Genomic DNA, 23,991 nt, shown 5'->3' with positions numbered 1-23,991 from the left:
CATTTGTTGCAGGGTTTTCCAAAACGTCCCCGTGTTTTCTGTAATGTTGTTTTGGCCTTGAAGCCCAACTCACGGGGCCATCAAGGCCAACTCACGTAGGTGCTTAATGTTTCTCCGGATTCACAGTACTTGGGTGGGAAGACCCTTTCAACTCTCAGGCCTGGTTGGATCTGAACACACTATGCTTTTGTTGAAACATAACACATGGTGTAATTCAGAGAATCAGGCACACCCAAAGTGAAATTCTTGGCAATTTTAACATTCAAAGAGTGCCAGATGGGAAGGTTTGCTGTTTCTGAAAAGGGCCAAAAAAAACATTATCAAAAAGTGAAATTCTACACATTGACACGTTGTGCCTGATGGAAGGCGGCATGCTGACTGCATAAAAAAAAGACTATTCCCCAACTTTCAACTTGCAAAAGAGATCTCTGTATCTCATCTCATTTTAAGGTAATAACTCATTGAGGAGGAACACTTGAATAACTGTTATTGTTAGTCTAAAAGTTGTTAAATGCACTAATTGCCAATCCAGAGTTACCTTACTTCCTCTATTGATGTGAATGAGCCTCAAGCCATAGCTTGGGGCTTGAATTAAAAAAAACACGCACTTCTTGTATGGACCTACGGATGGCGAAGATAGCATATATTGATGCTGAGTATTCAATTTAGTTTGACTGACAGGTTTTATTCTCGGAAATTTCAATCGTTTCTGCACAGTTTCTGCATTGGCAAAGGAGCGACTTTCAAGTCTGTATCCGGTTCTCTGTGTCATGGACAAACCACAATGCACACTGATAACTGTGTGTTCTTTGTTCATCTTTGCATGCGATTTTCCTTGTCTAAATAAGATGTGCATATCATATGGTAATACTATGAGAAAATCACACTCCCAATGTAGCGCTCATGTCATACGATCAGGGCTGAAGGCCTCAGCATTCATGATGATCACGTCCAGAAAAAGCTTTATTTTGAGGACACTGAACTGAAGTTATCTCAAGCATTGCACATCATCGTATGTGGGCCAATTCAAGTGGCACAACAACACAAACCCCAGAGTATGTCTCCCTGTGCTGATCTGTGGCTCACTACCCGATTTCCCCAGTGGACAAATCTCTCCTGCATTGACTAGCAGTCACAGTATCAAGGCCCACCTAGTTTCTTATTCTCACCCGACCCACACAGCAAGCGTCCGGGGTTCCAGTCCGAGCAGACTTTTGTTGTCTGGAGACATAATTTGACCACCATCTCAGGATTTAATTGAGATTATGTCACAGAGGACATGAGCGCAAGACGACGTGACCTCAAAGAGGACAGACTCAGTGATAAGCACACAGACGTGGACCAAGGTTCTGATACTGCGCACGCACACGGCTGAGAGGCATCATTGGGACTGCTGATAATGCAGCAGGGTCACGCTGACAGTGTGTGTGTGTGTGTGTGTGTGTGTGGAGGCTTATGTGTCTTGAATCCCATGCTGCCGGTTGTAGTTCTTTTGGCACTCGATTGAGCTGCTAGCTTAAATCATTACAGCATTTTGGCTCCCACACGGCTGATACACCAGCCATAAAAGTGCTTCAGTCAAAGTAACCTGTAATTAAAATGCTATAAATCGTGGTTTTGCCAGTTTACATCATGTCACTGTAGGTAATAAACTAGTTTGATACAAAACCCTTATTATTGTTTGAGGAAAGGAGTAATCCTTCTGTGTTGTGTAGTATTGATATGATTGCATAGTGAAACGGTTTAAGTAAACAGTCAAATCAGTTGTAAATTGAATAATAATAATAGGTATGTGAGAATGATAAAAGCCACCGGGGAAACAGTCATGGCTTACTTCTTTTCTCGCCATCAACTACTAACACATTATGAAGAATAGAAGCTACAGAAGCCATTAACCCATGTTTACAATGTTTACAGAGGTAATAAATGCAAGAGAGAAGTAGAGTCCTTTTCTCATAGACATTCATACAATAAGAGGAGTCACCTTCTGCTGGTCAGTAGTTTAAGAAACTCCGCATTTGCTTAACTCTGCAGAACCCAGGCTACGGCCTGGTCGGGTCCTGCAGAGCTCTCCCTCAGCAGCACACTCATTGCCTAATCCTGAATTGTTTTGATGACCTGTACAAATAGCCTCCAAATGGTAGACGTCCTGTGGTGCCTATTTTGGGTTGGCTTCCCGGTAAATCTTTGTTTGTGTGTGCGCAGGTCGAGGAGGGGGGCAAGGCGGACAGCTTGGAGCAGCCTCTGCTGACTGGGGACGAGATCATCATCATCAACGAGGTGGAGCTGACCGGATACAGACAGGAGGCCATCGCTCTGGTCAAAGGATCATACAAGACTCTGCAGCTCACCGTCCGCAGGTACTGGATCTGTGTCTGTGTGTCAATGTTCTGTCAATTCTAAAACTGAGAAACCAAAACTAAACTTGGAATCAAAAGCAATGTTTTTCTTTCTATTAATCCAATATTGATCTTCAGCTGGCCTGGTTGGTTTGGCTGTTTTCAACCCGATCGAGTAGGAACCGAAGGGCTGAGTGTGTTTGTGTGAGAGAGAAAATAATAAGGATGACATAATGTATTGTGCGTCAGAATGATTACTTCAATGACTGCTTGTTCTAGACGTGCCTTCATTTGTTAGGTGGGGGTGCGGTGCTTAGTCAAGGAAAGGATGTTGCTGAGTTTCAGTTACCAGCTCTGCAAAGAGGTTTCAAACTTCCGTCTTCATCGCGCTGGTGTCAAAAATGGTGGCGCTGCGAAGACAGTGGTTAGAGCATTTCTGTTGTGTTTCTTCTTCCATGCATATTCTGGGCGACAATGCAGAATCCCACAGGTTGTTTTCTGAAGATGGGAACAGCTCAATCCTCTCCGCCATCTAGCTGGATTGAAGAAGACTTGAAACTTGGGATTGAAATCATCAACTCGGTCATTTTCTCGTGGACTTCTATATTATCTCACCGGAGGAGTTGCCTCTGACTGGTCCTTTTAACAGACTTCTGCACTGGCTTTGCGTGGGTGACTGCAGCTTGTCGCCTGGCTGAAGTGGTTTCCAATCAGACAGGTGTTTCTCTTTGACCAAAGATAAAAAATAAATCAGTGAAAACAATGAAAATAGTGACGGCTTAAGACGTCACTTAAGACGCCTTCTATTGTTCTTTCCTTTCTTGCTTCCTGCCTTCCTTCCAGGGAGCAAAACTAATCTGTAACTGTTCAGGATTCTGCCGAACATCCTGGTTCATAGTCCAAATCGGAGCTGGTCATCTAGACTGCTATCTATCTGCACACACACACACACACACACACACACACACAAACGCAAGTGAACACTGCATTGTTGCTATGGTTGAGTAACGTTCTTTGCCAAAATATGCTGATATGACAGTTATTCTCATCTTAATTTGTGAGACCTATTATTTGGATGATGATTCATTCAACCAGTTCTTTGGCATTTCCTGCAGCACTGAGCGGAAGGCAGTGTGTGTCACCAAAGCTCTCTGGGCCCGTTGATGCAGAAGCAATGGGGCCGTTTTTCTTTGTCACTGAGCATCTTTTAAAGGACTGAACGGGACACATGCTCCACCTCTACGCCCCCCTTTGGCACAAAGACAGTGAAGTGTTAGCTACACTGTAGTGCACACTAAATTATTAAAGCGGTCGCATGGATCACTGATGTGAGCTGGTGGACTTGGATCTACAGAAATTACAAGAGTTGTTTGGAATCTTTTTCATGTCATGAGATTTCCCCATGTTGTTGTTGGAGGAGACGCACACAAATAAATAATAAAATGCCCGTTATAAGACTCCAATCGGGCTCATTTGGCCAACCCAGATCAGCAATCCCAAAAGTTTATTAATTGATTTGATCGCTTTCTGTAGATGAGGCTGCTGAAGTAGACACTGTGTGATGATTAGTGCGGTAGCAAGCCAGGTAGCACCTTTTCTCTCTCTTATTGAACACATGGGATGCATTTGCTCCACTTTTCAGATCCCTACTTTTGCTGAATCTATTTTCATACTGCGGTTGACACCTGGCCAGGCACAAAGCCAGGTATGTATTTGGGTTTGGGGCGTGGCGGCCACTGAGGCTGCTGTTGCTACTGCGGCTTTTATTCAAGTGGAGCCGCGTGAGAGGCACAACACAATGCAGGACTTTAGACTTCAGAGACACATAGATACACACACACTGCAGGACACATGTAGATGCACAAATGGCTTTCTGGAGAAGGTGTGGCAAGGAAGTGGAGGCGTGAGAACTTCTCTCCCAGAAGGGTGGAGTGCAGCGCTGCCAGTTTTGGTCTGATGGGCTTCCTGCTCACGTCTGATGGGGACCATTCGTGACCTCTCTCTTCCACTGGGCTTTAAACAGTGGACGGCCGTGTGCAGCAGACTGTGCAGCTGCTGCATACCTGAGCCTCGATCACCTTTGGACTTTAGTGTCCTGCTGAGTTTACTAATACACTATAGCTCTTCTCTTTTTCAATACGGTGTCAAGAACCACAATACTCACAAGACTGGGCGTCCGCTTCTATGAAGATGGGGTAAAGCCGGGGCGGTATTAAATCCACGTCACTTTGTTATTGCAGTTTGGAACTAAACATATCCCGAAAATAGCTAAATTCCTGTGGAAAGCAACACACTTTCCACACTTCTGTTGTTCTGATGTGCAAGCAGGAGAGTTTTGTGTCCTTCCCATCAGTCGCTTCACGTTGTCTGATGACACCAAAGAACTCCTGCAACATGGGGACTCTTACGAGGACACACAGTGTGTGATTCAGACATCTCTGGAAGGTGGGACTTTCCCTTTTTTTTTAAAGTGTTTGACTGAATGTGTTGATTCATTTGTTTGTGAGTTTTCTCCGACCCACTCTTCTCTTTCATCACTTCCTACTCACTCACATCAGATCTCCTTCTGGGGCTGCAGAGTAGCCGCCTCTCAGGGGCAATAAAGATTAAGTGAATGGAACAGATGGTAAAACAAGCAATGACTTTGTGTGTGTGTGTGTGTGTTTGTGTTTGAGATGGTGCTCCATCCAGCAAGGGTTATAAAAGTGTGTGTGTGTGTGTGTGTGTAAATGTGGCAGGTGTGTGAATGCACTGCGTGGGTAAGAGTCGATGGTGCTAGCTCCTCCATCCCCGCGGTCGGTGAGACAAAAGCAGACGCTAGTCTGACACCACCTCACTCACCCCGCCTCTCTCTGTCCTCCATACCTGACGTCTTCCTTCTAATTGGTGTGTTCAGGGGAGCACTGATTGGCTAAGAACACAGTAAGACAGAGAGGGAGATAGCACACACACAGAGACACTCAGAGAGAGAGTAGCATGGCTTTAGTGTCCTCACAACAAGCTGAAAACCAACCGGAGGGTTTTCTGAGGAGCTGCCGGTCAGAGCTGTAAGTCTGTGTGTGTGTGTGTGTGTGGGTTAAGACGCATGATAGAACATCAACATTTGATTTTGTTTGAGTTTTTTATTATTGTCAGGTGGACTGACTGACATGCTTACTGACATGTTAGATCTCCTTGTGGTTAATTTCCCATATGTCAACACATGGCTTGTGCAGTTTAACGAATGTTATTGCAACGGATAGATCATCATCTAGCTGTATAATATGGCTATGCAGCAATTAGTTATAAAAGTATTTTGCGAGTGAGCCCCCGATTGGTTGCCAATGACAACATTGTTCGGCCGGTTACGCCTGTTTCAGGCTGTTGCGCCCGGTTGGATTGAAATGGCTGGGTGAATCTAACAGTAGGAATGCAGTTTGTTACTGGGATTAAGGCTTTCATAGGAAATGTATTATTGGCGTATTAGGCAAAACACTGACCTTTGACCTCTGTGGAACAACTTTGTTCTACACCAGCTGTCTGCAGGGCCAAAGTCCTTTGTGTTTACGTCTGGACCTGTTCACTTATTTGGTGTATTGGCCCTAAAAAGCAGTTTGCCTCATTTCTTGAGATCCATTCTCATTCAAGCCCTTGTTAGAATCCTCCAGTTGGAACTCTTAAACCTGCGAGCAGGTTGGAAGGGTATGTTTTTCTTAAATATTTGGCCCAGAGAAAAGCATCCATTGTGGTCTGAGGCTGAAATCGAACCAAATCGAATCTTTAGATCTTGATATTTCATTTAAACGACATAGTTCCCGACCAAATACGACCTTTTCCCTGAATGCATCCTGTAAAATCCTTTTTAAACGTGCACTTCTCAGTGCATGTGGGCGAGCGCGATTGACTCGGGGCAGACCAGCAGCATCCGCAAAGACTTTGGACAGACGCACAGGGTGGCTGTAATGATGCAATCGATCCATCGATGACTTTGATTCGGAGGTTTTGTAAGTGTGTCTTTGATGTTCAGCCAGAGCCAGGCTACCTGTTCCCCCCCCCCCCCCCCCCCGTTCCCAACACACAACCAGGATCCGTACAGGTCCCTAGATGTCGAGCTGGTCCTTTATGTGTCGGCCGTGCTCTCAGATGCAGTTTGGATGTGAAAGCCTTCTCTTTGTTGATACCTGACACTGGCTGTCCTCCTGAGGTATCAGCGCTCACCGTAGCTCCGGCTGTGTTTGTTGCCCACGTCACTCCCTGCCGTGCACCTTGCAGCTGTTTTTCCCGCATGTCAGTTCTGTAATCCGCGGTAAGCAGCGGCCCGCCCTTCACTGGTGTTACGTTACACATCAAGAGCTTTTGTTTCCCCCCGAGGCACAATAAGAAAACTGGCACCTGCTGCTCAAAGTGCAACCTCTCTCTTGAGTGCTGGTCATAGTGGTGGTATTGTGTGTCAGGGCATCGTCCCATTGGTTTTTACAGTGAGTGTGGTCAACTTAATCAAGAAATTCCTCAATCGGGGCGAATTTGACCGAGAAGATTGATGTCACAGCTGCAACTGTTGTTATCCCTGCATCCTGCTGGGTCATTTGGGGAGACACTGAAGTAGATGGATGCAATGAAGACCTACAGGCTAGTTACGTCTCTTCTCCTGTAGTGCAAACCAGCTACGTTCAACAAGGGTTCTGAAGAGTGAAGCCGATGTGGATGTGCATCTTATTTAGTCCTCCTAATCAGGGGGAGAAACTAGACATATATTTGTATCGAATTCTGTAAGAAAGTGGCTTCTTTCTCCATTGCTTTCCCCAGTAAACACTGTGAGCATGCGTTTCCCATGTCTTTAGTGTCCGTTGGGACCAGACTGCAGTCAGTCAGGGAGCATTCTGTCGAGCAGGTTTGGCAGCTGTCTTTGTATTTGCATGTGCTTTGTTTTGTTTTGTGTGGCTCTGTTTTGTGTGCAAAGTTGACCACCCTCATCTACCCAAACAACAGAGATGAATCACTCCACGGGATGGTGAAATCATTTTTCCATCATGATGCTTTGATGAAGAATTCCGTGCTTAGGTTGTGGTTCACATTGGGCCTGCTGCTGGGCTTCCAGGGTCTGCTGCTCTCAGCGTTGTCTGGGGGCTTTCCCATTGGAGCCGCTGCTGACGACATAATAACTCAGTTCCCTGAAGCGCCGACCTGCTCCGAGCGCCATCTGTTGTTGATTTAAAGTTTATTGATATTAACTTGTATGAATCACACTCATTTTGACACATGAAGCAATACAATGGCCAAGTGTGAAGGAGGTCTGATGGCCGGCTCTCGAGCTACGCAATGGACATAGAGAAAGATATTCGTTGCTTTATTGTCCCATTTTGTCATGTTGTGAACTAAAGGTTAGTAGCCTTAATTATTACAGCCAAAAGTAAATTGACACTTAATTTAGATTCCGTCGCATTCAGATTCCCTGAATTAGAAGAACGGGGCACAAAGCAGGAAAGTCATCTGGAGGTCTGCCTGAGTTACAGAGCCGACGAAAGCAGCAGATGAGTCAAGATGTCAAAATGCTGCGCGGAGCGTTGGGAGGTCACACGTTATCGCCGCACAGTCATCATCTGCGTGTCACAGCGAGTGTGACGGGACAAGCGGCGGTTACAATAACAGGGATTTCTGTGGAGGTAGAGATATTTGTTCCAGCTGTTTGTCACGGTGCTACGACCTTCGACCTCCCTGCATTATGCTGTGATGTTGATGATCCATCAGTGGTGTAACTAGGGAGACTCGCCAGGATGCGTCTGAGAGATTGAGTAACCTCAATGGAAGGATTAATGATCAACTGTAGCTTTAACTTTTGCTTTTTTTTAAATTGTTTTTTCAGACTGGTTTCTCAATATCGATAATGATATATCAGGGTTGATTGCTTCTGCAAAATATGCACACAATGACATTTTTGATGAATAATGATTAGTAGTGTAGATGTAATGATTGAGTGGGTACATAAAAGGACATGACTTAACTATACTGCAGTCTTTAAAAACAGGAAAAGACAACATTGATGTAACGTTTTGCCTAAATGCGTCTTAGTCTTGTCAAATTTGAATCCACAGTTGGTCCTCCATCTATTTCTCACTCTTCCTCTATTCATCTCCCGTGACTCTGTCTTTGTGCTCCTCCTGTCGCCGGTTGACGTAATCAAGCTCAATGAATGTTTGAGTTTCTCCTCTGAAAAAACAGAAGAGGAAGAAGCCATTAAAGGCTCAGGCCTGTGTCCCATGGCAACTGCTGCTCTCAATGTGCGTGGCTTCGCGTGTGAGTTGGCAACACCGTGGGGACACAAAAATGTTCAAACGTTGACTTTGTGGGGACTCATCTGTCCACCGTGTCGCTGTTGGAACATTCTGCGGCTTCCTGGGGGTGACTGTACGTGTGGATGTATTTTAAAGACCACCTACAAAGGCTGCTCTTTGTTACTGTTCTATGCATTAATATGTATTTCATTATTTCTACCTGTTCATTATTTACAACATATCCTCTCGCCGTCTATACATGTGACACCAGAGAAGATGGATGAAAACAATTGATTATGAGTCCATCTAGTGTTGATTATGCAGGATAAGGTTTTCAGTCTATATAAACTTTATGCTTAAATATCTTGGCTTGCTCTATAAGAGGAATTCATAGATAGCATCGCGTCTCCTCCAACCCTCTGTTGGACAAGCACAGGAAATTTGTCCCCAATGGGTTAAACGATCAAACACGTCATCTTTTCTGAAGGCTTCTATCGTTTTCAGTTAGAGTTGAGCTGTTGTTCAATATTTGTCAACTCCATCTGCAACATGGTCCGCTAAGTTTCCCTTTTTTGAATCCACATGGTGGTGGTTCAGACTCAACATATGGGTTACCACACGACACCTCCGGCCACTTCCTATAAAAGATCAGGTGAGGTATTCGCGGACCACAATGATCGGATGTGATCTGTTTGGCTGTCCTTCATGTGCTTGCACCACGCTGTCCATCCATGCGGGGGACGTCTGAGTCCATCTTGAGTCACCGCGTCATGAAGATGGGGATGCAACGCGTGTGGCTAACCGCTAATTGCTGAGGGAACAGCACTCGCAGACTCATCTTGACACAATTTGTCTACGTACACATACGTTGCGGTGAGTGTAAGGAAATGTCCTGCTCTCACGCATGTCACAACTTGGTGAGAAAGCTGTGAGTGTGTCTTGAGATGGAAAGTGGAATGTGTCCCTCCTCTCCAAGGAGAGTGTCTTGTTGCTGACACACATTCCCCTGACCAGCTCAACAAGTTTCACTTGGGCCTGTTTTCCGTGCACCTATTTGTGTGTGTCGGACGGAATTGTGTTGTGAATAATCGTCGGTGGAATGTCGTCGCTTAGTGATATCAGCCTGGGTGTGTGTCTGTTTGCCAGCTGTGTATTGTCCCCTGTATTCATCTCTCTGTTGAAAAGGATTGTGGATTCAAAAGGGAGGGCAGGATTCCCTTCACTCACTTACTCTCTTTTACCAGTTCATTAGGTATTAGTTAATGCCACTGCTGTCTTAAGACAGTATCATAGTTTTGGGGAATAAATCACTGCCCCACATCTTCAACCCGTGAGTCAACCTGTTCATCCAATGTGTGTGTGTGTGTGTGTGATTGTGAGAACAGGTGAATCAATTGGAGCAATGAACAAAAATAACTTATTAAGGATGTATTTCTGCTTCCAGAATCCTGTGACCTTTAAACTCGCACCTTTCCACTGTTGTCGTACTTTTACCTTACATTTACCGTTACCTCACACCTTTGAGCTGCATCACATTTATTGTAAAAAATGAGGAACAACTCAAACTTCTGCATTACACTGTACGAACACTGAACCAATACTTCCCAAAAAACAACAAGCTATAAAACTGTGAAAAATACCGTATTCTATAAAATGGCAAATATTTAATAGATTGAATAATGAAAATGAAAATGTGTGCCCTATTTGGAGTGTTTCAATTAATTCCCCCATAGCTGTATTTTAACCTTCATACATTTACCATCACAATGATGGGTTCGGTCTGGGCGCCGATGCTGGATGGGCGTTAGGGTTCTGTGATTCGGAAAATACGGGACAAACCCCGTCCCGTATTGATTCAAAACGGGACGGGCTGTTTTTTTCTCAAATACGAGACGATTCCGCATTTGACGGGACGGGTGGCAACCCTAGTCATGACATTCCTAGTTAGCCTGTGAGACATGTCCTTTTTAACACATTCTACTGTCAAGCAACACACCGGCCTCGTCTCCAGCAAAACTCTCTCTTTGTGGCCGTTGTCGACCGTGAACCCGCAGCCTCTCCTCCAGCTCACAAATCTAGTTTGTGCTTTGACACTTAGCACTAACTTCAGCACACAGTGCTCACAGCTAAAAGCGTCCAGGAGGAATTTGCACGCGCTAACCATGGTCCAACATTGCGTGCATCAGTCTGCATAAGGCGTATTCTGTGTTTGGCTGCTCGCTGCTAATACAATAACTGCTGCACCTCCGCTAGCATAAATATCATTTCATAGGAATAAAGAAGCGTTCAAGTTGGACCACATTCCCCCTGGTTTGGCATCTATGTGGTGGATCTGTAGGTGTGATGCTTATTCATTAGCTAACCTGCTCTGAAGGAACCGTACCTGACTTCATCCGCCTCAGGTCTCCTTCTTGTTTTCACAGAGTCAACGGCTACTATTTGAGATTCAACAATCGTTGGATTTTGTCTTCCCTTTGAGATTTGACATTATTATGCAGCATATGAAAGCTATTCACTAAATTCATTACAAACTCATTATTTCAGTGTTTAATAACGGAACACTGCAGGAGGAAGAGCGATTTCTCACCATCATTTTCCATCTCTCTCTTCAGGGAGTTTGATCCAGGATACATCAAGGAGTTTGATTATCCACATCCCTCCCTCCTTGCCCTCCCTCCTGCTCCTTCATATTTTCCTCCTCCATCTCTAACACCACCACCACCACTGCAACAAAAACAACAAACACCGTCATCTCACCAGAGCAGACCATGTTCAGGTGGAGGAGTCCAACTACGCATCAAGAACAGGTAGGAGAGAGCCTCCATGATCCCTCCCTCAACCAACGCTGTCCAATCAGTTCTTGCAGGTGTAATTAAGCACAACGGAGCGGTCAAGCTTTTAATTCACCAATCAGGAATCAGGAAACGTTTATTCCCATAATATGTTGGACACACATGGAAATTGTCTTGGCGGTTGGTGCAGGACGGAGGAAGAAAGTACAATAATGACAACATAGTGCAGCAATAAGATGAAAATAAAATAAAAGTATAATATAATATATGCTATGGGTTAGTATGCTAAAGCTATGGGTTAGTAAGTAAGAGGAGATAAGATAAAATTAGAAATAAAGATAAAGTGCACCAGCTAAACAAACGTTAGCATGTTTGGCTAACTAGCGTACTTCAGAGTAAATCAAGGGTTAGGGTGAAAGAGCATTTCATACTACATTATGTTTCATTAGTGTGCGGCCCTCAATTACACAAACAAAGTTAAGGCTAATGTTAGCACCTCGGTCCGGTTTGTGTTGGACTTACATCAAAAGGCAAAATGAGATGAAAATAGAATAAGCAGACGGAGAGCAAACATTTCTACTGGGTCATGATTGATGGTTGAGAGGGGATTGTTTTTCAGACTCAACCTGCTTTTTATAGGAAAACTGCATATTGTTCCTTTTGAAAAGTTAGCTGGAGACATCATTTCCAGCCAAACCATGAATCTCAGCTGGCCAGCTACAGAAATAGACGACATACATAAGAAGAGGATGTAATCATCCAGACGTCACCCCGTGGTCTGTTGCCCAAGATTTTGAATGCTCAAGTTCAGCTGTCGCCATCTTGTTGATGGTCATGAACGTTTAGAAAAAGAGGCACATGAAGAGGTCAAAGGGCATTCAGGGCAGCGAGCATGTGAGAGACCAACACAATGGACGACAGGTCCTCCCAGTATCAATAAATGATTGGCATTCGTCTATATGATGGAAGGCTTTGTGTCTTCAAACAAGAAGTGAAGTCCCCCCCCCCCCTGGTGTTAGGAATGTCCTGGCTGGCCTTCCTTTGCGTGAGAGTTTGTGTGTTATGGTCAGAGGATTTATTAACTATTAACTATGATCAGCAGGGAAATAAACACTGTAAGCAGACTTAGGTTGCTATAACTACCCTCCCCAAGTGCCGTCATGAGGCTCAGCCGAGTTATTCATTACACTGAAATACTTCAAACTAATGTCCAATTAATTTAGGATTTTTTTCAATTTTATTAATGTTTAGAAATGCGGAGGAGAGAGAATGCTTGGACATTTGAGAACAGTGGATTAACTGTGAATTACATGCTGGGTTTTTATGTGTGTGTGAATGTATTAGGGCCTCTACATCTAATCTACAGTAGCTTCCTTCTCCAATACTCCATTGTCATCCCTCACTTTCTCTCTCTCTCTCTCTCTCTCTCTCTCTCTCTCTCTCAGCTCAGTCGTCTTACAGAACTAAACAGTCTATAAATACTGACACGGCTATCACCAGTTTCATCCTAATATGGAGGTCAGATCCATGAAGTACTCTTTACATGTGTGTGTCATGAACATCCCAGCCTCAAGGGGGTGCTAGCGTGACTACAGATATTTGCTGTAGTTGATTTGTCTTGTGTCCTCAGTAAAGAGTCTTTACCTTTGTCCTCCTGAAGTGCCCGTAGGCCCAGGTGATTGGACCAACACCACAGAGCCATTAGAGTATTCTCTAGTGTTGGTCTCATTGAGTCAGATAAGCAGCCAGAATGACTCTATTCTCCCACAATCCCCTTGGCTCTGGGTGGTTATCAGATACCTCTGAGGAGAGAGGAGAGGGAGTAATGCTTGTCTCTTATTGGTCCAAAAACAGGAAGCGGGCCATCACAGCCCCATGAGGCTGGTTGTTATTATGAGAGGACAGACTGAGACTGATTTATCCACACACACAGTCTCTTTCTCTCTCAAGACGTCTTCTCTTCTTCCCTCCTTCCTCTCCTCCTTTCCTCCCTGTTACATTCCCTCACTTTGCCTTCTTGCTTATCCTTATTTCTCTCTCCTTTATATTCATTTCCTCTCCCGCCTAGTTTCCCTTCTTTTCCCTTTTCGCTTGTCTCCTTTGTTCAACTTCCCCCTGTTTTTCTTCTCCTCTCTTCTTTCCTCCTCGGATGTTTCTTTTGTTGGATCATCACATTTTTCTGGGACGACATCAGCACGTAATTGCTAGAAACATACACACGTGCAAATCAAACAAACTCCCTCACACACACACACACACACACACACACACACACACACACACACACACACACACACACACACACACACACACACACACACACACACACACACACGCACAGAAAAGGTGCAGTCTAGTGTTGATCCTTGCATTAACAGGCCTGTTGCTGGCTTTGACAATTATAGTTGTGTTCAATCCTGTGTTTTGGCGATGCTGTTGGACAAACATTTACCCAAAGCAAAACTCACCTACTGATAAACATTATGGAAAACTTCATATAAACATTTTTTGACATATTTCTCAAATACAAATTTGACACTCACCAAATATGCACAAAATCCACATTTATTCACAAACCTGTTGTGAAACACAGAGCTCAAGTATGTCCCCAGCTTCCCCTTTGGTTTCCGAGCAGATTTAAGGAGATTATTATGCTGAGCTGGAGGAACACTTTCCCACGGCAAGAGATAAGGTCTCTGCTCAGAGAGACACACCCTGAACCCACGCACACACACACACACACACACACACAGGAAAGTAAAGATGGCATAAGTTTATGCCAGACCGTGTCAGTGTAACATTTTCTATTTCATGGTAATATATGTACTTTCATTTCACACGTTTTTCTTTTATACAGTAGCTTTTAGAAGAGAGGGTGCAGTGTCTTTTAGTACGGGTTGCATTCTAAGTAGTTCTAAAACACAGAACTAGTTTGTTAGTAGAGCTTGAATTAAGCCATTCATCTTCTGCTTTGAGTTAGCTAGGTGTAATTTGGTGACACTATTTCTTTCTTTTATCTAGCCTTTCACTTCCCTTCACAGTAAATTTAACACTAAAAGTTACTTGGAGTTACTTTTTTTATTTCTAGTTTTCATTACATGTCATTAGCATAGAATTGGCATTGGTATGGTGAGCTTCTGGGAAAGGTTTTGTTTTACGCCGCGTTCAAACTGGAGCTGCAGCCTTTCATTAGAACGTCCTGACACCCGATTGGAATGCTGCAAAGGGGAAGGACATCCTCCGCATCAACCGCATCCTTCTGTGATCTCAGATAACTAACAAACTAGATAACTAACTTGCTGACATTTACGTCATATTTATCGTGTTCATTAACTACTCTGCGAATACAAGAACTGATGAAGTCATTAGGCTTGCATGTAGGCCTATTTAGGCATTAACCTGTTAACCTGATGAGCATTTTTAACCAATCCATCCAAAAAAAGTCAAGATGTGAAGTAAAAAAAAGTTAGTGGACCGAAAATGAAGTTATGGTTACGCTATTTTCCAAGAAATAGATAGAAATGTGTATGTCTGCCATTGTTTTTGGATTCCAAGCCATAGCATTGGTAATCAAAAAATCAATAACAGTCGATTCATTGTTCACTGTGGAATCACACGCTGCACCACGGGACGTCCTTCTCCCCACGGCTTCAGAATTGGCTCAATCACCCACTGTGCAGCTACTCTCTGCTTGTTCTCGTCCTCGTTCCTCTATCAAGCTTTATTATTGTGTATCTCTTTACCTCCTCAAGTGATTCTCTTTCATTTCTATATCACTATCTGTTACAGGAAAGACAATCTTGGGTAGTTCCAACTCCCTCACCCCTCTGCTTTTTTCATCCTCCCCTTATCTCTCCCACCATTTCCTCCTTTCCTAGCATCTCTACATCAGTCTTTATCTGCCTCCATCATCCCTCCCTCACTTGCTACTCATTCGCCCTAGCCATTCCGTACCTTACCTCCCACTTTTCTTTCGTCCCACCCCTGTCTCCCTCTCTTCTTTTGGATACTCTGTCTCTCTTCCACACAACACATCAACAGCTATGAGTCGGACCAACTAGGGAGAAGGATGTTTACTCAATGCTTTTATCATACGGCCTAATGATGTTTAATTGCTTTGTTTGCTTAATGAGCTTGGGGACGGGGACCAATGAAAGGGATGTCTATCCAACCTATCAGCCCAAGACTGGATCTGCAAAAGGGACAGATCAGAGCGTGGTCGAGGAGTGGCGAGTCTTTTTGATGCAGATGAACGCAGCAAGGAAAAGGGTGGTTTGCGTGGAACTGGATAAGGACCTTTTCGAGGAGGACGCAGCACATAGTGGAACGCAGCATTAGAAACGCATTTGATTAAGAAGGGAGGTTTTAATTTGTGTTGCGTTTTATTAGGGTAGAGAAGATGTAGACAGGAGAGCAAAGGAAGTTCCCAGGTTAGAGGTCAAGTAAGTAAGTACAGCAGAAATTACCCAAAGACTTGGCAAACCAAGACGGCCGAAGGCCCAATCGGGGGTAAATTGAAGTAGCGGACGAGTGCTCATGGACTTATCTTGTACACAGGAAAGCATGTAGGGTAATCGTTGTGTTCAGTTGAAATGACCAGATTACGGGGTTTCTAGAAGGAGATACCAAACAAACCCGAAGTAAAAGGCGTGGAAATTGAACTTTGTTGGATTTTCTGAGAGAGGAAGAAACAAGTCATTAAGAAGAAGAAGACGGAGGCAGTAGATCAGAAAGTAAAGTGGACTTTGAATCTCTGGAGCCATGGAGTTACTGGAGGCGTTCTACCGCAGGAAGCTCCGGAAAAAGCAGAAGAAGGCCGAGCTGGGCCGGTCGGAAGGGGCTCTGTGTCGGTCGCCATCGGAAGCCAGCGTTAACGGCCTGGCTACCGGCCTCCTCTCCAGAGTCCTCAGGTTTACCACCAGGTAAAACGGGTCACAGGTCATGTTCTTCACTCAGAAACACGGGATATGTTCAGGTCAATGTTTGGCACGTGGGATCAGATGAGGAGGGTCTGATGTTGGGAGTGGAATATTTGAGGTTTTTGACTGGTACAAAATTAGTAAAAATAGTTTTGTTCTTGGCAGCCATTTTCAAGTTTTTCCTAAAAAGGCAAAAATTGTCAGTGTTGTTGAAGTGAATGTTTTTTCTGGAGTAATTGAGTCTCAATAGTTCCACAGACTCGATTGTGCCCAATGTTGAACACAGCAATTGCAAAGCGATTACAATTAGCCTTGTCTGACAGCAACTATGCAAGTGGCAGGGTAAGAGTACAGCACTCAAGATCATTTCATTTGCATCCTTTTATTGTGCCCAACGTGTAAAATGTTTTAATAATGAATGAAGAACTTGTGAATATCATTCTCTTATTTTAAGTTTTTAAGGATGTCTTTTAGTTTATTAAGTGTGTTTCCTTTTTACGAAATAATCATTTGAAAAATAACATGTTAAAATAACATGTCTTTTATTTTTCCAAGACTCCTGCAAACTGTCTCGACTTGCATGCAGATATTCAAGATTCAGGATATTTATTGTCATGTGTACAGTTTATCATAGTTACTCTATACAATGACATTCTTATTGTGCTATGACCATCTTCCACATAGCTATTAAAAGAGATGTGAAAAGTAAAAAATAAATACATACACTCACACTAAAGAGCAAAATATATAATTATGCCTTAGGCATATGGCTATCTCTAAATGCAAATTAGGTGAACAGGTTGTGGGACAGTGGCGGCTGGTGAGTTTTATTGTAGGGGGGGCTAAATACAGTTTTTTTTTTTCACATACAAACGAATCATTCTGGTGCATTCTGACAAAATAATAAAGACAAAATAGAACATTTTCTTACAAAGGCAAATGGGGCCAAGCTGACTTAATTTATTTGTCTTGTAGAATTAAGATTAAGGGCAAATACATCAATAGAAATTGGGAATTATACACAAGTTAACATTCTAACAAGTTAACAGAATGTGATTCTAAAATGAGTGAGTGTGTTACGGCCAATCCATGTTGGTAATATCCCCCCCCCCCCCCCTCGCTCCCTTTGCTCAGTTACGTATGACGCAAGCGCGTAAGTGCGAGCCCCAAATCCTCATTGAAAATGCATCGAAGGCTCGATTTTCGAGAAAAAAAAGTTTTAACATGAGAGTCAACGGGAGAATGCTTGGGCAATTTTCCACGTCAATGAATTCGAGAGAGGCGGGACCATTTGAAACGTGACCTGAATCTGACGCATCTGATTGGACAATGACAGATAATATGTCTAGAACACTGAAAACTACTTTTGCTGTGATAGAATTGGTTGAACCCCCCCCCTCTTTCTCCCAGTGGGTGGGGTGTTGCCCAAATCGCCCGTATACCCCATCCGCCCCTGGTGTGGGAGTCTAGTTTGTCTACATTGTCGGCCATATCCGTATTCTATTTCATCAGCAACAAGTCTGCTTAATGTTTGCTATTCTTTTGGCATTTCTTGGAGCGACCCGGGGAAAAAATGACTGTGCTCCACGTTACAAATAGACTTGGATCTGAAGCTCAAACCAAATCATTCCATTCCGCACTCAGCCCTGCGGGAGCTGATGGCTGAGGGTGAATATGTGAACACGTGTAACGGGGGCGATAAGGCGCTGAGGAATTCTAGTCACGTCCCGTCATTACCCAGAGTTCCTTGGCTTCACAGAACCGTGGGCTTTTATGTCTCTGTCTCCTACTTACGCTGATACAATCGTTTCCTGTTTATCTGTGTGGATAACTACAGAGCAGCTAAACATGTCAAACATGACGAGGGATGGGATTGAAACCACCAAGTTGTCCGACGTCTCTCTTATCTCAACTGGTTAGATAACGCATTTGAAAATGATGATGGGGATGTCATAAAGATTATCAAAACAAACAATGACATCATCCATTCTTTTTTATTGTTTTTCAGTTATTATAATCAAAAGTCATCAAAGTCAGCGGTTACCTGGGGGTTAACTGGGGGTGACGCCTTCATCTTGTGTTCAAACCAAGCAGCCAAGAGAGGAGAGAGAGGGAGATAGTGAGGCACGTAGCATCAGAAAGACTGCAAAAAACACCTGTTAAATGTGGAAATATCATTTTTTGTCCTTGTTCCCAACTTTAATTTAATGTGAAGTAAATTTACTTGAAAATATATTTTCAAAATGTAATAAAATTGGTCAGTGGAAAAGTATGGTGATAATTATTTAATGAATAAAAACACTCTTAACACACTTATAGAGTTTATACAGTATATTATAATGCAATTATTTCAAAACAAAGAAGGAACAACCTTCATTATTTTGGGAGGGCTGTCCATTTTAAATCGCAAATAACTGAATAGCCCTTATAGCTCACTCCTCTCTTTCTAAAACTAATCTGAATGCAAAACCATGATAAGCCATTTCAGGTGATGTCACACCCATGAAAACACATTGTAGCATCTGTGTGGAAGCAATGTAGCCATCAGTTACTTTTTCTGGCGGCCTGAAGTTTGAAAGCTTTTGAACATTTTTTCAACTGGAAGGGAAGGGAGAGGCAGAGATAGGAAGACGCCTGATCTCTGTGGACTGACATCATGCAGCGGTGTGTGTGCATGTGTTTGTTTATGCTGTGTTACCATGTGAGGACACAGCAGGATCACAGTTCAGCTCTGTGGTTCAGGCTGCTGCTCACAACGTTTTCTGAGTTGTGCTTTGTCTATTACTTTGACATTTAAAAACAGGAAGAAGTATCTGTTAGGATTATTGCTGAAAGTGATAGACTTTGCCTTTATACATAAACTGATAAACATTTCCTTAATGCTGTCAGTGGCCCTTAGATACATTATTCTGTTGTGATTAAAGTATTGAAAAGATAAAGCGCTGCTTGAGGACAGACAAGAGGGACATCCACAGTATCTGAAACCTGATCTACACATTAATACTTTGTTCAATCACCACACAGATAGTTGATGATCAATCAGCAGCTAATTACATCATCAAATATCCTCAGTCATATGGTGAGACCTTTAGTATTTATCTGGAAAATGTACTACATGAGGCATTAATGTTAACATTGATTAGCATGTGCAAATAAGGCCTAAATCCCATCAAATAATGGAGCATCAATCTGTGGGGCTCCACATATTAATCTAGCCTCAGTTTTGCTGCATGTGCTTCCTCTGGTGTCCATAGACGCTTCGACAGGAGTTGAGAAGGAAGTAAGATGGAAGATAAAGTCTGCATGGGTAGGACGACTTTCACCCAGTAGACGGCTGTTTGCGTCCTTTGTGAGATCTTAAACGTTTTCCCACCGTTCCTTTGAAGTAAAATACTTGACTTACAAAGGTAACGGGTCCTGACCAGGCATCTGAATGCAGCTCACCAAATAACACAATCCATAGGAACATTTCCTGTTTTGTGCATTGATTGTTTTATGTCAGACAATCTCCGCTGGCGGCCTGGACTTCATTGGAACGAGAAACGTTCATTTTGTAAACTAGTTACCTTTGGAAACTAGTCCTTTCGCCCCAATTCAACTCCTTATGCTAAGTTAAGCTAAGCTAACCATCTGCAGGTTCAGCTACATACAGCATGTACAGATATGAGGGTTTCATGGATGTTGGTATACCTTCTATGTGTTGCAGATTGCATAGTCACATTGAAATCCCCAGTCAAACACTGCACACACACTAACTCCGTCCGTGTCTTTCCACGCGCAGACGCAGTGACCCGGCGTCCCGGCCTCACTCGTGGCATTCAACGAAGCTCGGGGAAGGTCAGCAGCCCCCGGATCAGGGAGGGATGGGCACCATGAGCAGCTCCTGGCACCACAGCTACCACGCCAGGTCAGTGATCAAAATCAACTGTGATAGATGTCCACCATCGACCCCACCTTTTGTGGGCCTTCACGCCGGCAATGTGACAGGAAAGCATGCAGGTGGTCTCATGAATTATGCTGAAAAGGATTTTTGGACTAAAGGACGCAAACCAACATCTTGTTCCAAAGCCGTAGAAGTTAAACTTGCATGCTAGTATAGCACAGTACATTTATATTTGTTTTCTGCACATAAATTGCTGTTACAGCTTTGGACAGACGTGTCTCACTCCCCCTCCGCCCAGAATTCTATTTCTTATTTGGCCGTAATGATTGTTACATTCATTTTACTTAACATGTGTTTTGAGTATTTCTGTGAACTTTTCCATCAGTAGTATTTAGTATAATTTAGTATTCCTGGCAGTGGGATTTCGGTGAAGAAAGGTCACAATAAAAATATTAACATCATGTTTTGATGTCTTTTGTAACTCAGTAACAGTAACAGATGTTCAGCAGCCAAGGACATGTACAGTTTGACTTCTTCTGTGTGGAAACATGTGTAGATATGAAGACAAAAGCACTGTGGTCACAAACGGAATAACACAAGACAAGAAAAACAATGATCTATTTAATTATACTGCTGTGTATGGGGGAAGTAGCTATGTCTGAAGACAAAGATGTTTTGAATATTGGATTTTAGGTTCATCGTGTGCCGATGCAGAGGGTCAAAGTTCATGTTGTCATGATGATGATCTCTGACTAACAGGAACCGGTCTTCCCTCTTGATGAGATCTCTTTCCTCAGGAATTAATGGGCAGTTGAGGTTTGATATAATGACACAACACCAACATGTGATTGTCCGCATGTCAGCTGACATGGGTTACTGTTGCACAAGCCAGCTCCTTCACATTCCCAGTGTTTGAGTCACGCTCTAACAATGTCTTGTGTTACCATGCCAGGAATTTGTTTAGGTTGAAGGAAGTCCAGAGACGGATCAATGTGTGATGCTTTGAGCTGCTATTTGTCTGTTCTACGACGTGACCTTTGACCCTCTGCGCGGGTTGTTTTGATTCTGAGGTGTTACACTGTCCGTTTGTACCAACTCTGACCTCAGACATTTTGGAATGTGGAATGTGGCACATTTGTTTTTGGGAAAGTGAGGACTTTTTTCGAGAGAGGGAACTAGAGCGGACAATTTGTGAGGACATTTTTCAACAATGTTCTGTGTGTGTGTGTTGACATTACGAAGAGTGTTTTCCATGTTCTCTTGCAGAAACACTTTTAGGATTCCAGTGTATTGTCTCAGATTAATCAGAGCTCCTGCTAAAGTGTCTGCAGTGATATGTTGAGTCATCGCTGTGGCACTCAACTTGTGTATTCTGCAAAGCGGTTTGTGTCATCAGATGAAGTTACATCACTGTTTCTTTTAAACAGCAGTGAAAGGCAATTAAAAGCCTCTGGTGTGGCTTTGACGGAGGGGGCATTGACGTCGATGTCTGTAGAAAGAGGCATTCCTGACTCCCTTCCCCCCTCATCTTTGGGTCTCCCATGGCAACCCCCCCCCCCTCCTCCTCCTCCCCGGTAAATTTAGGATCAAAATAAATAGTTTGACGCAACACTTTAGGATCTCTGCAATTAAACAGAAATTAAGGAGCAACCGGAGACAGAAAGTCCACTGGGGACAGAGAGTAAAAGAGCTAAAAGAAACAAAGCAGACTCAGAGGAGTTAAGGACTCAGAGAATAAGACAAATGCAGACAGAGAGTGTCCCCGTTTCCAGAGCGGTAATTGCATTGTGTTCGGTTGGAGGAGCTGGTGGGTCAAACTGTGACGTAGACACACTCGCACGCACACATCTTACATTCCGGGCAGTTATCTAGACGGAGGAAAGCCTCAAATTTACAACCAACGGGCAGAACAGATAAAAGCCCTTTCAGACCCGCACCTGGTTACGTAACCGCTGTGACAATTTAACTCGCCGTCATGTCTGAAGTCTTTTAATGTAAAGGTCTCAGATGCTATCTGAAAAGGTCGGATCTGTAACATTTCTGGAGTAGTTTGACTCTGAAATAACTATTAACTATTTATTTACCTGACACCTTGTTCTACCTCTTTTAAAACATTAAAACGCATTCATGGCTTACTCATCATACACTATGTCCAGATAAAGTAAAACTAGCTTATTAAACCAGGAAACACTTTGAGGGAGCCAGATATAAGTTCTTCTTAAATTTTACACTATATTTTCAGAAGATGAATTAAATGCTCCCACAACAATGATCAGTCCAGCACTTTTCTTCCGTTGCCATATGCATGAATTAAGATATGTATATCTAGCAAAAAGGGCATTTCTGCAAATATGTGTGGAATAGGAATCCAAATAATAATCACAAATCATTGTGTTGTCTGTCTGTGCTCTTGCACTGCTGTTATGAATCAGGCAGACAAAGGTTCTAATAAAGTGATGAAACCGATGAGAAATTCCAAAATGGTCCCCTCTTTAAAAAAAGTTTAAACTTTTTCAGTCTTACTTTCCTCAAATCTTCCCCATATCAAAAATGTTCCTCACTTTCCTTTTCATTTGCAATGTTTGTATGTCCTGGATTCACTGTGAGAGGAGTGAGGGGGTGTCCCTAACAAAACTACTTCCCCATCAGCCTCAGCTGCTAATTAGGAAATGTTAGCATTCTAACACCTTAAATGAAGATGGTATTACCTGCTAAACCTCTGCATGTTAGCACTGCCACTCAGATCATGTTAGCATGCTGATGTTGGCCCCAGTCTCCCTGATCAAGATCTCATTCTTTGTCTTCTTTGTCTCTGTCTCTCAGCGCCTCGACCACCGACCTGTCCGGTGGGTTTGATTCTGGCGGCAACTACCTGAGGAAGAGTCCGGACCAGTACAGCTCTAGGGGCAGCATGGAGAGCCTGGACCCCCCTCAGTCCTCACAGCATCACTCCGGAGCTCAGCATCACCACCCACTGGGCAACCACACCCACAGCGGCCCCCACCCGGCCTACTCCTCTTGCCACCAGCTGTCCTCTGGCAGGTCCATAAAAACAAACCTCAGCTCATCTGTGGTGTCTAGTGTAACTCAGCACAAACCTGCTGGCCTAGCTTCCATCATAAGAGGTGCTGCATTTGGCTCATTGATCATTGGTTTTTAGCAGCAGTTTTTGAGCTATTCGTCGGGGGCAGTGACTGCACGTTTCAAACGACAAGTCCTCATAATAGGGGCCCATATTTTTAGCTGTGTCCAAGATGTACTCCTCAACAGCCTTTTCCATTTTCACCAAACCGCAAGGAACAAGAGAGTAGCATAAGAACGTTATTTAGTACAATGCATGATGAATTTACAGCTTCACAGCTTTCAAAATCTCAATGTCATGATATCAAATGAAATCTCTCATCATGTTCCAGGTCCTCCAACAGCATCGACCACCTCCACAGCAAACGGGACTCTGCCTACTCTTCGTTCTCCACCAGCTCCAGCATCCCAGAGTACCTTGCCTCCAACCCCTCCTCCAGCCCGGAGCGCTCCTATTCGCTGGAGAGCGTCCCTCAGAGAGAAGGAGGAAGTGGAGAGATGCAGCAGGCTGATATATGTTACGGCCGGATGGGGTACGATGCCCAGCAGGGACACGAGCTGAGCTCCGCCCCCAGCGCCTTGCTACCTAACAGTGATTCCAGAGGCGGGGGAGGTGATAGGCCAGGGCCCAGCCGAGATGTGCAAGGTGACGGTTCTGCTTTAGGAATGGATCTTGGGTAATGCAACGCTGATGTGAGGACTTCATTGTTTTTGTTTCTGTACTCT

General features: G+C 43.7%; 1 protein-coding gene across 1 annotated transcript in view; it reads left to right on the top strand.

The window, feature by feature from the left end:
- Positions 1-23,991, top strand: part of shroom3 (shroom family member 3) — a 44,379-nt gene that overhangs the window by 4,434 nt on the left and 15,954 nt on the right. The window contains exons 2-6 of the mRNA XM_037485253.2: positions 2,206-2,360; positions 11,203-11,397; positions 20,083-20,208; positions 23,008-23,226; positions 23,598-23,911. Coding sequence (XP_037341150.2) covers positions 2,206-2,360; positions 11,203-11,397; positions 20,083-20,208; positions 23,008-23,226; positions 23,598-23,911 — 1,009 coding nt within the window. The remainder of the gene's footprint in view (positions 1-2,205; positions 2,361-11,202; positions 11,398-20,082; positions 20,209-23,007; positions 23,227-23,597; positions 23,912-23,991) is intronic.

This window comes from Pungitius pungitius, chromosome 18, assembly GCF_949316345.1.
Source record: "Pungitius pungitius chromosome 18, fPunPun2.1, whole genome shotgun sequence".
NCBI lineage: Eukaryota > Metazoa > Chordata > Actinopteri > Perciformes > Gasterosteidae > Pungitius > Pungitius pungitius.
The sequence above is the reverse complement of the archived record's forward strand: the minus strand, read 5'-3'. Positions and strand labels throughout refer to the sequence as shown.